At 39.3% G+C, this 13208-nt stretch overlaps 1 protein-coding gene across 1 annotated transcript; it reads right to left on the bottom strand.

The window, feature by feature from the left end:
* Positions 1-1802: 1802 nt before the first annotated feature.
* LOC119740716 (retinoschisin-like) lies at positions 1803-11416 on the bottom strand. Its single transcript, XM_038216098.1, has 5 exons — positions 11368-11416; positions 10280-10504; positions 6358-6505; positions 4015-4192; positions 1803-3072 (listed from the first exon to the last, which is right to left on the bottom strand). Exons 1-5 carry the CDS (start codon positions 11414-11416, stop codon positions 2923-2925), a joined length of 750 nt encoding a protein of 249 aa, XP_038072026.1. The 3' UTR covers positions 1803-2922.
* Between the last annotated feature and the right edge of the window lie 1792 nt (positions 11417-13208).

The raw sequence follows: 13208 nt of genomic DNA, 5'->3' as shown, positions 1-13208 counted from the left end.
CCCACTCTTCATATCACCCCCCCCCCCATTTCGTGAAGCCAGATCCGCCCCTTGGAGTTACTAACAAACGAGACCTGCTCCAATTCCTTTGTCATTCCAAGCTTTAGCATTTTCCAGGAATTTTATAATTTCCAAACCTAAAAAAAAAAAAAACTCGTCAACTTTGTCAGGGCTTTGTGCAGGGGAGAAGGTCTCAAATGGTGTAAAAAAAAAAATTAAACCAAAATATCGAGACAAGGGTTCACAGAACTAATTGAAGTGAGAATGTCTAGGTGGGCTCATTAACATGAAAATTGCCCCCACATCTTGTTTTGAAAAAAGGAGACCGTTTGGCTTCCATCTGAGAGCAAACTTGATAAATTTGCGGTCGAAAATTAAATGGGTCCTACTTGCCTGAGAAAAATGGAGGGATGCCACTTGTAAGATGGCCGCATGCGGGCTCGGGAAGTATCACTTTTCGGGGGGTTAATTTGTTTTCGTGTGAATATTTAAAAATGTTATTTGCTATAACCAACCAAATTTGAAAGAAACGGAAAGATGAAGGACTAGACAATGATTTCACTTTTGTTTCAGAATACCCAGCAGTGATGTCGGCTCGCATATTATTTGGCCATGAACTTTTGTTTTGTTGATTTTACACTGTTTTCAATGGGGCTTGAATTGGTTTGGTGCAACCTAATATACCGTAACTTTATTACTGTGCTCGAAACAAGAGAGGCGGCGTTTTTCAAAAATCAAATGTGTTGAAATGCCAGATCGATGGTCTTACGGTCGTAGTGCTGCTCATCTCTTACACTTATCAATTCAAGTTTGCATTAATTAAACGAATACGCGGCGTGCAAACGGGTAAAACTGCTGTGAATCGCCAGACAAACGTGATACTACCTATATATACGGATTTTATTTAAAGATCCAAAACAAACTAAATACCTTTCTAAGATTTGTTTCCAAACGCTACAAACGCCATTTTGTCACCTTTAGCAATCTCGCCCTCTCCCATTGCCCAGTCAGTGTCCACGTGAGTTAAACACAATTAAGAATACAATAAAGCGAAGAATATGTTCTATAAATGTTCATACATTTTTCAAAAGGATATCATATAATTTTTGGAAATCAACTCTTCAAATATACAAACAACATGTTTCCTCTAATACGACGTAATTACGAAATTAGTCTGGTTCCATGACCTAACGATTCCTCGACGATTCTGTATAAACCTTTTGTCAGTTGGCCATGCACCGCGAATAAAAATACATTACGTCACGGTGACTGTTTTAGCCGATTTTCGGCTAACTTTGACAGAATTTTTGTTAAAAAAACGAGTTTGACAGAAAATTTGACAGAATGGATTTTTTGGCAGATTTCTGGCAGAATTCTGCAAGAATGGTTATTAACAGAAAAACAGCAAATTTGAACAAAAATTGTACATTTGTTTAAAAAAAAAAGCTTCAATCCTTTCAAACAAACCCTTGCATAATGGGACATAATGGGACAGGTTGGCTGGTCTATGTGCTGAGGTTCACTGCAAACAAGATTTCGTCGTGGCGCAACCGCGTTTTGCTTGAAACTTACGCGATTTCATAAAATCTTTATGTGACTATGAATTGTTTATAATGTAATTTGAACATTATATAAAGGCAATACTACAACATCTGCATGTCATTTTAAGTGTTTATAGTGTATTTCGAGTAATTCTGGGGAATTTGGCAGATTTTTGATAAATCTGACAGATGTTTGAAGCGCATTTAGCAGAATTTAGAAATAAACTGTGCTTAATTGTAACACAGTTTATTTATGAATAGGTTCTTTCTATTTCATTATAAAGTGGGGGAAAGCATTCAGAACGATTCTGTTTGACTTTCACAGTCACTTACAGCAAAACCTGGTTTGCCTATTAACTGTGCAAGCCTTTCGTCTCAAATTTAAGGTCTTTTTAACTGTTTTTTTCTTTAAGAAACAAATTAGCCGAAGCTACAAAATGTGGATTTTTTTAGAGGGATCTCAAAGTAAAACGTGGGCACCGGTCTACTACTAGCTTCACATTATGTTGCCCATTAATAACCTGGACCCCAATGAAAAATTCTACATCGAATCAACAATGAATGGAAACAAATTTACAAAACGCGGCCCAGTGACAAACAAAAAAGTGTGACTTGATGAGTTTCTCGGTCGGTCAGATCAGGCAGATTTCGCGATCGCATGAGCAAGGAACACCCTATACACCGTGAAACGGGTATCTTTTATGTAACCTTCCTTAGCCCAACATAGACTTTAATCGATACTTAATAGAGTAAGTTAAAAAGTACTTCTGATTATTATTATTATTTTTTTGGATAAAAAAATACTAGAATTAACATGTTGATGATGTTCCATGATCGCCCTCTTTTCCTCAAAACCAAACAGCCCAGAATTAAAATTCATCTGAATAAAACGTACATTACTTTACCTGTGTCGCTCACATCATTAATTTTATTTCCCAAATTTCGAGGGAAAAAATAACAAATTACTCTGCATTCCTTCGAAAATGGACATTCTCCAGTAAATTGATAAGTCCTATTTGTGTAGATTGAATAAAAACATGGGTAAGTCTTACTTTTAATTTCACAAAACAGTGCAATGAACGTACGTTGTCCCAGATCCGCGATGTTTCGCCCTTAAAAAAAAAATTGTTGTCGCGCTGTACACTATTGGTCAACAGAGGGCGCTACTCACCAACGGCGAGTAAATCTCACGAATAGCAAAATCTACATCGTTTTGACAAAAATGCACGTGCTGAGGATCGTGCAGCATATTCTACATGGTAATCGATTGCATTTGAATTCGTTTTCAATAATATTTTTGACGATGATTCAAGAAAATCGATGATGTCTGGGTTATGCATGGTTTTAAACCACTGTGTATTGTGTATTATTTCGTTGTTAATTACATACGACAGCCAAGTAGTTCAAAGCGCAGACCAGGACCGACGCTGAACCACTCTATTGGCACAATGCGCAGTTTGGTAGCCATGACAACCTCATCAAAGCGACTAGTGATTGGAGTATTCGCATCGTCAAGGTTCCCGATGAATATCTGACAAAGAGAGCAAAATAACAGGACTAAATCTTACAAGAAAAGCGACAATACTTGATCTTTAAAATAATCCCTTGAGAGCTAACCGACAAGGGGGATTTGGTCAGTCGATTCAAGGGCGGATCCAGACCCCAATTTTTTTTGGGGGGGGGGGGGTGGGCAAGAGGGCTCGAGTATTTCTTTTATTCAAAAGGGTAAGGGATTAAGTAATAGTACCGCGCGCTATTTCCACACTGTAATATTAAAAATAAAAGACATGTGTAGCTGATAGCTTGCGAGGGAGAAAAGCAACGTTTTAATGGATTTCATGAAAATTTCAGATAAAATGTGTCGTTACTCTTCTGGTTAAAAAAAAGTCGGGGGAAGGGGGGCATGACCCCCGTCGACCCCTGGAATCGCCAATGACTCGATTTAACTTATCCAAATCCAAATGATATCAATAACTTAAGATCTCAGGTATATTTGAAAAAATAAATAAGGAAAACGGTTAAGCAGAATGTCCGAAATGCTCGAGCATGTTTGCAGAACGTTTTGTCCACTTCATTCTTTTCACAGGAAGGTTACACGGGTGTAGGGCTGTTTTATTATTTGGATGTTTCCACGATATAATTATATGCATTTTGTATTTTTGTATTGTTCTTTAATATCGTAATTCGTCGAATTTATCGTGTTTTAGATTTGGATGTTTTTAAATGGGCTTTTCTAAAAAAAAAAATTGTGTTTCAGAACCTCAATTGTGTTAGTATAATATTTTAAAATCTTTCATTAATTGTATTCAGTTTATTCGGGTTGGTCGACGGCTGACGATTGGAAATGTTTTGGTCTGGGTTTATAACGGATCATGTCTGTTGATTTTTTGTCTTCGAATCTGCCTATATTGAGATTGATAACAAGGACCTAATCGATTATTTGTTTGTGGCATGTAAATTGTATACCACTTACCTTTATGTTTCCGTTGTTGTCCATTACGTGCTCGTGCGTAGTAGATTCTGAGGATTTGAGATACATGACCTGATACGCAGTGACACGGTAGTCGGGGTTTGCATTTGAACCTTGGGTGATGACTCCCGATACCATGGTAACCTCACCTAGATCAACCTCGATCCAGCAACCGTCGTTGCTAGGTAAAAAAAAACAAATTATTGTAATGGGTTTTGGCAGTAATATGTTATGCCATATTACGGCGCGTGGTGAATTACAACAGGAGCAGTGCACAATATCGTGTTTCGCTTTACACATAGGGCCTAATAGGTTGAAGCAGATTTTAGTACATCAACATTCAAACCACAACAAAAACCGGGTTGTATGAACGTAAACAACGGAGCATGTACAACTTTCTGATGCATTTTCTAATTACTTCGTTCACATGTCTTTCCCACTTTAAGGGCATCTCACAATATTGACAGTTAACATGGTACAATTGACTTTTTAACTACGCGTATACGAGACATGTTTTTAATAAACCATTATTGAACTGAATTAAATGAATGAAAACAAAGCTCAAAACTTCAGAATCTGCTAACGTGAGCGGGAGTGCTCATAAGAAAACTTTGATGAAGAAATGATTAATGGGGAACACAAGGAAGACAGACACCCTGCTTTTCAAACATCAATATTGCCGAACTAACTGTGTGAAATTTTCTTTATTTACCCTCTTTCCCTCTAGAAAGGACTTCCTTCATTCTTTACGTGATCACCTCTTTGATCAAGACCCTGTCTCCCATGCTTTCTAGATTGCTTATTTACATGTACAGTCGAACCCTGATGGTAAGAGCACTGTTGGCACGGCATCCTGCTAATAACAAGCAAGCTTTTATGTCCCTGGTCTTTTGTTTTTCCTTGCTTTCCATTGCTGTTGATGCAGGGTACTTGTTGTACAGGGTGAGTCAAAAAAGTGGAACCCAAACAACAACAATTATATTTCATATTTAAAAAAAAATATGTAGTACAAAAAATAATAATGACTGGAAAGCCAATTTCATAAGCTACTTTTAAATGAAAAAATTACTGAAATTGGTCAATCCGTTCAAAGAATACCGCCATTTAAACACAATGACCCTTAAACCTGTCTCGTCCAAAAAATGCGATTTCAAGAATCGTCGTCACAATTGTCTTCAAACATCTTTTTAAAAAAAAGTGGATTTTATAAATCATACTGTTTGCCTAACCAGGGTTGTTAATAAAGATATTGTGTACTACAGTTGTTGACAGTTGTTGGAACAAGTATTCTGTGTCATTTTCTTCGTTGTTCCAAACAGTCAAAACACATAATAAATAGGTTTTTTTTACGAGACAGGATTTAGGGTCATTGCGTTTAAATGGTGATATTCTTTGAACGGATTGAGCAATTTCAATAATTTTTTTAATCTAGAAGTAACTTATGAAATTGGCTTTCCAGTCATTATTATGTTTGGTGCTACATATTTTTTTTAAATATGAAATATATTTTATGGGGTTTGGGTTCCGCTTTTTTGACTCACCCTGTAGCAAGGTTATTTGTGAAGTCCTGGGGACCTTGTTATAAGGGTGTTCGACCGTACATGTATTTCCCAACCCCTTTTTGTTTGTTAGTTTGTTTGTTAGTTAGTTTGTTTGTTGGGGTGTGAATGTTTGTTTTGTTGGTACTGGTTTGTTTGTATGGGTTTGTTGGGGGGGGGGTTGTTTGTTTGTTTGATTGCTTGTTTCACCATTATTTACTATTATCTATTTATTTATTTTGTTTATTTATTCTTAGGTAGCCCATTTTATGTCAGTACTATAACAAATCATTTTATTGTGTTTACTTATTTACTGTATACATAGCAATTTAAAAACAATGCAGTGTTTTGTTTTATTCATAGTTTTATTCATTTAAGGACTTGTTTAATTGTTTTATTTCCTTAAAGTTGTACGTATAATATAGTTATAATTTATTAACATTGTTTTAGTGTGTCATATTTAATCAGTTGGAGAGCCCCTCGACAGAAACCATGTTTCTTTTGGGTGATCCAGCGGGAGCTGGTTAAATATTATAATGTGTATGTTTTGTCTAAAATGTTCATGTGTATTTCTGAGTATTTAATGTTGTTGTTTGTTATAACAAATGTATCCCAAAAAACGAAATAAATGTTAATGTAAATGTAAATTTAATGTAAGTACACGCACGTTGTTAGCCATTCCAGTGAGTATAAAGGGAACTAAGTTCAACCAAAACAGGTTTCCACGTTTTTGTCAACAAGGTTCTGAAAAAGGCGTACAAACAATAATACATTGCATCAAACAATGTAGGCCTATACACTAACTTACACGTCGGGAGTCCAGCTTCCTTGATTGTTCAGACGCGCCTTTGATGGTAAGTAGGCGCTGTAGGTGCTTGAAGCCTGAATTTGCTGATCACCAATGGTGCCGTCTTCAAGGCCCAAAGGAAAAGGTTCCAAACACTTGCTTTGGAAATCTAGAAATCATCGATATTCAAATGAGTGCTACCCTTCAAAAATATTGTTGCTTAAAAAAAAAATAATGGAGCCTGAAAGTTCACCCCAAGTGGCGCGTTTCCGGACCCCTTGAATAGGACAATTAAAAAGTTTGCAATTATTTCTGGTACATTTGTTTCTTAAGAAATCACCCTTGAAATGGCCTTTGTAAAAATTTTACTAGCATCTCAATTTATGGAAACTGAAAAATCGCCTGACGTGACTAAGGGAAATATAATAGACCTCCCTTCCGAAAATCTAAAATACATGTGGACTAGTGAAACTCGGTGTACTCGTACAAAGATGAAAATGTATGAAAAATTATTTTGTGGCGGTCCTTGGGTGAAAAACTGAAACTTGAAGGACTTATTATCATTTACAAACAAATCTAAAATGACCGTTGATAAGAATTGTATGCAAGCGATTGCAAGCCCGACTAGGTCTAGAACCCATTGGCTATAAGTTGGTAAATCTTCGCGTCCTTATCGCAAGTACGCGATGTGAAAAAAAAAACGTGATCGAACAAGGAGACCTACAATCCCGTTATCCCGGCCAAAATGGTTGGGACACTTGGGAATAATCTTAGCCCCCCAACGGTCACTCACTCCCCCTCTCCCCCGGTCAATGTTGTTCTCTTCAGCGGATGGAGCACACACCGCGCAATGAATGAGAGACAACATTGAGGGGGGGCTGGGGGGTTGGGGGCCCAGCGAGATTTGGCCAGGATTGTCTGATTTTTTTCATTTTTCAAAATAATATTTATGCATGACATGCCGTCTGGGGAACTGTTTTCTTGAGTTTTGTTTCCAAAATATGAAATGGCGGCCGAAGCTTGAATGAAAGAACACATATTTAGGCCAGATAATAATGATTGATTGTAATACAAAAATGGAAATTAAAAATACAAATGTTCCAATTCTTTAAAATCACAACTTTATTGTTGCCTGCATCGTAACGGTTCGCCATGACGGTTCACCATGCCATTTTGGCCAACAACTGTACAAAATACAGTTTGTGTTTAACTTGAAAAGCTCATTATTATACACAAACAATATACAATCCTTGTCAATTTGTTTGTGTTCACTGGCATTCCATTAATATGCCGAAAAATCCATCGATGATCCATCCAAACCAAAATATAAAGGAATTGAGTGACTCTGCTTCTTATATAATTTACAGTGGTGAACCGTGGTTACACTGTGGTTTGGATGGATTTTTCGTCCAAATGAGGGATTAAAAACAAATTGAAGTAGATGATACGTTGTTTGTGTATCCTAATACGGCTTTCACGTCGAACACAATCCGTATTTTGTAAAAATATCGGCCAAAATGACATGGTGCACCGTCATGGTGAATCGTGTGCATTGACCATGTTACCAGCGCGCGCGTGTGTGTGTATTATTATTTGAGCGCGTACTACGCGCAATATCCAAATCCAATATCAAGGCTATTGTACATTCGGACAATCCTGGCCAAAATGGTTGGGACATTTGGAAATAATCTTAGCCCTCCAACGGTCACTAACTCCCTCGCTCCCCCGGTCAATGTTGTTCTCTTCAGCGGATGGAGCACATACCGCGCAATGAATGAGAGACAACATTGAGCGGGGGCTCGGGGGGTTGGGGGCCCAGCGAGATTTGGCCAGGATTGTCTGATTTTTTTCATTTTTCAAAATAATATTTATGCATGACATGCCGTTTGGGGAGCTGTTTTCTTGAGTTTTGTTTCCAAAATATGAAATGGCGGCCGAAGCTTGAATGAAAGAACACATATTTAGGCCAGATAATAATGATTGATAGTAATACAAAAATGGAAATTAAAAATACAAATGTTCCAATTCTTTAAAATCACAACTTTATTGTTGCGTGCATCGTATAAACGGTTCGTCATGACGGTTCACCATGCCATTTTGGCCAACAACTGTACAAAATACAGATTGTGTTTAACTTGAAAAGCTCATTATTATACACAAACAATATACAATCCTTGTCAATTAGTTTGTGTTCACTCATTCCGTTAATATGCCGAAAAATCCATCGATGATCCATCCAAACCAAAGTATAAAGGAATTGAGTGACTCTGCTTCTTATATGATTTACAGTGGTGAACCGTGGTTACACTGTGGTTTGGATGGATTTTTCGTCCAAATGAGGGATTAAAAACAAATTGAAGTAGATGATACGTTGTTTGTGTATCCTAATACGGCTTTCACGTCGAACACAATCCGTATTTTGTAAAAATATCGGCCAAAATGACATGGTGCACCGTCATGGTGAATCGTGTGCATTGACCATGTTACCAGCGCGCGCGCGTGTGTGTATTATTATTTGAGCGCGTACTACGCGCAATATCCAAATCCAATATCAAGGCTATTGTACATTCAGACAATCCTGGCCAAAATGGTTGGGACACTTGGAAATAACCTTAGCTCTCCAACTGTCACCAACTCCCCCGCTCCCCCGGTCAATGTTGTTCTCTTCAGCGGATGGAGCACACACCGCGCAATGAATGAGAGACAACATTGAGCGGGGGCTGGGGGGTTGGGGGACCAACGAGATTTGGCCAGGATTGTAGGTACAAAAATGCCGGATGTGAAAGGTCGTAAGTAAAATTGGTTTGTACCTATTTCCAGTGGCGTAGCCAGGAATTCTAAATGCTCTGTGGTGCTATCTGACGCAATTTCTGACCACTTTAACCAATATTTTTTAAGCAAAAGATACATTGTAGTACATAATAGGGCCCTGTAAATGAGACACAGTTCAAAAATCTGGGGGGGGGGGGGACATTTGATATTGTGTCCCCCACCCTTCAAAAAGTGGGGGGGGGGGGGACCAGTCCCCCTGTCCCCCCAGGATTGACGCCCATGGCGTCATGTAGATCAATGATAATTTTTTTAGAAACTTGCGACTGGGGGGGGGGGGGGGGGCGACAAGGTTTCATGGGGGGGGGGCTGTCGCCCCCCCTCCACGCCCCCCCCCCCCCGTGGCTACGCCACTGATTTCAAGAAATTTTAATTGGTCTATTATTATTATTTAGCTTATATGAATGGAGGAACAAGTTTGTGCGTGGCCAATTTGCGTGATATCGCTGACTGAAACTGTGTGACCCACGGACCACCTGTCTATAATACGTGTTCCGTGGTGTGAGCGAGCAGTGCAGTGGGTGTTAATACGCATTTTAGATTATCATTATGCGCTATGTCACGCCGGTTGTCAGCTTACTGCTCCGCGGTCGCCGGTCGAAGGGTCGTTTCTCAGTGGTCATCATGTGGATCATTCGCGACTATTTAGATTTAGATCAATGACAATTTTTTTAGAAACTCAAAATCTCAGTGGGGGGGGGGGGGGGGGGGGGGCGGCGACTGGGGGCGACAAGGTTTCATGGGGCGGTCCCCCCCCCCCCACGCCCCCGGTGGCTACGCCACTGCCTATTTCTAACTGAATTCTCATGATTTGTCTTGTGGAATGACAAGATAAAATTCCAACATTGATGTTTCTTGGGTTGATTACGGTAGCAAATCATTCTGTCAAAGATGTATAGCAAGAGAAAGGGCAACCAGTGTAAAATGCCGATAGGCGGGTCACGCGAGGGTTCCGGAAGCTGAAAGACGAAATGGCGTATACGTAGGCGAACCTTCAGGCGATGTTACGCATCAGTTAGGCCTACGGTAGTACCGGTCTCGCCGGAGCTTTTCGAACTAATTTAGTCCCATTGTATCGGTATAAGATAATATAAAATACGATATATTATATTACCTGGGCAGCCAAAGAATGAGCGGATTTCCTCGTGGTCTTCACTGAGCATGAGTGGCGCCGATTGCAGGTACGAGGGTATCATAGGCCCATAGCGATTCAGCCCAGCGAGACGAATGGCGGTGCATTTACACGGGTCTCCGTAGGGTAAAAACCAACGGGGTTGAACGCCATACTCTTGGTCGTATTCCAATCCGATGAAGCAGATTTTGTCAGAAGCAACCAACACTGTAGATTATTTAGGAGTAAATTATGGGCTGGAGTAAATTATGACACAATATAGGTTTTCCCAATAGCAATTTTAACCAATAGCAATAATTTTCGTGCAAAAAATGAATCATGCAAAAAATGAACGACGCTTTGAAAGTGACAGTCAAAAAAACGTAGCGTAAATGCGTAAATACGAATAAGTTCATAGTGGAAAAGTGAGAAAAATATTAAACAATGGGATTTTGAACCAAAATGCTGGATGCAGGACTGCAAAAAAAAAAAAATTCTCAGTATACCATGGGTTTTAAATTGATTAAATCCTAATTTTATGAAAAAAAGTCTAGTAAAACATACGGAAGATTCCGCCACGCGCACGCGAAGTTATTATTGAAAATTTCTCGAGGCAGTTAAAGAGAGCTTAAAGATAAAAGTTCCCCGTGCTATTTCACGAGTTTCACCTCGAGAAATGGAATTATTTGTACAATTGCTTTTTTGAATTATGAGAGACGTATTACAACCGCTCGGCCGAGACTTCGACCTAGACCTCAACATCCACCAACCCTTGACAGTCAGACAGACAATTCGAAGAGTCTCAGGCTTCTTGAGGCATGGAAGCGACACATTTTTTTTTATGATGTTACTACATCGATATAATAATAATCTAAGTTTTATTTCATTTCTAGCATAAAACGTTCGATGATCACACCTGCTTATCGACTTGAGGAAATATGAAACTGATTCGTGCTTTTTCTTAAAAAGGTACGATAGAAACGACTTGTTAAAATGAAAAAAAAAAGTTTCGAGACCTTCTAAAAAAGACATTTAATCATTGATCAATAATCAATGATTAATTATCAATAAAATCGTTGACAAAAACATACCTGCAATTGGCACCATGAAAATAAAGCACAGGCCTACGTCTCTTGCCATTTTCAACGACACAATTTGTATTCCCCGTCAGTACAACGCTGAACAACAACTGCCGGGATACTGCAAGACAACATTTACTCCTGATTAACTTTCGTGATGGTGGATCAATGGTAACCAATCAACAATAAATGAGCACGATGCATGGTGTTCAATACAAGCCATCAGGCATGATTAGCTCCATCTTATATTGAGCGTATGTCTTTGGGTATTGAAGTTGAAGGACAGTTTATAATATTCAGCGCGCAACGGGTAATATTTCAGTGTTATTGCATGGAACTGAATTAAGGGGTTCACTTTGCGTTCATGCTACACATGTCTTGTGACGAGACAGCCATCTTCTTAGGAAAATTACAACTGCGTATTAAATTTGAACGCCTACACTAATCATTTTACGTGCTCTTTAACAACACAAAGTCCGACATAATTAAAGAGCGCCACCTTGTAAGTCTCAGGAGCAAGGTGGCAATGTTGTTTTTCACTGGAAATGAACGATTATGACCTCTAAGACAATTTTCTGATCAATTTTACCGAGGTAGCCACGACAATTTTTCTATATTCCCCTCTTCCGGCGAAAAAAACACCCCTAAAACGGTTGCCAATCCTTGGGCCCGGGTCTAACTATGTAAGTATGTAACCCCCGCCCCTCTGCGAAATAGACCCACAAGTTGGGGAACCACAAGTCACAAATGCTTGATTTACATGAACTTGATCATGATTTCTACAATCTATCCCAATTATTGGCCACAAGGACCTTTAATTTTAAATTACCCGTGGGAGCACAAAATATCGATGAGCTCGCGTAGTGAATTTACAGCGTTTTTGTGGTGTGCACCCTTTAATTGCACTTTTTTGGGGCCTCTGTGACAGCCTCCACTCCAGGGGCGCGTGCTCGTTCCTTACACTAACCCCTGGCTGTGATGATGACGTAAATGACGCTGAATGGCTATTCACGGCGTACTGCGCGGGCATTTCGAAGATTGCACGCCGGGCGCGCCCATAATGCGCACGCGCGCTTAGCTTTGCACGTAACGTCACGTACGAAAAAAATTATAATTCAAAAGTCGCGATGCCTGTACGATATGGATTATGTCAGCCGCGTTTTTCGTTAAAAAACCCTGTATCTGTGGTTGTAAAGGCACGAAAGGGGTAGGCCTACGTACATTAATACAAATCTTTGCTAATTAACACAACGTCCAAACGTTGTGTTTGAAAGGATTGATTCTTCAAAATCACAACTTTTAACGTTTTAAAGATGGCGTCGGCACGTAAAAAGGATAAACTGCAGCCCTAATTATAATGTACCGTATTTCGGTATATTTAAATTACACAATTCCAGGGGTTACGATCGCGCAAGGCATGATGGGAAACAACATGGCGCTGCAAGATCGTACCCACGGGGCACGAGGTTGCCTCTGTGAGAATCTTCATAATCGTCAGTTCACATTCTGCACAGGATTATTGAAATATACAATAAATAACAATATATAAGGACATTATACAATTGCCGAATAAAATGGACTCATTATATACATTTAGACCTGGGCCCAGGGATCGGCAACACGGGGTGGTTTCGGGAGACGGGAATATAAAAAACCTGATGCGGCTATCTCTGGTGAAATTGAAAAGAAAATTATCCGAGAGGTCGTAATCTTTAAGTTCCAGTGAAAAACACATTGCCGCCTTGCTCCCATCATCACCGGGAGGCATGTTTCTGTCCGATTTTGTGTTGTTTTCTATTAATGCGTATATGTATTTGGTGCAGTTGAACCTGAGTGGAACCCACGTTCATTGC

This window comes from Patiria miniata, unplaced genomic scaffold, assembly GCF_015706575.1.
Source record: "Patiria miniata isolate m_02_andy unplaced genomic scaffold, ASM1570657v1 HiC_scaffold_5, whole genome shotgun sequence".
NCBI classification, from domain to species: Eukaryota; Metazoa; Echinodermata; class Asteroidea; order Valvatida; family Asterinidae; genus Patiria; species Patiria miniata.
Note: the sequence above shows the minus strand (reverse complement) of the source record. Positions and strands in the feature narration are given on the sequence as shown.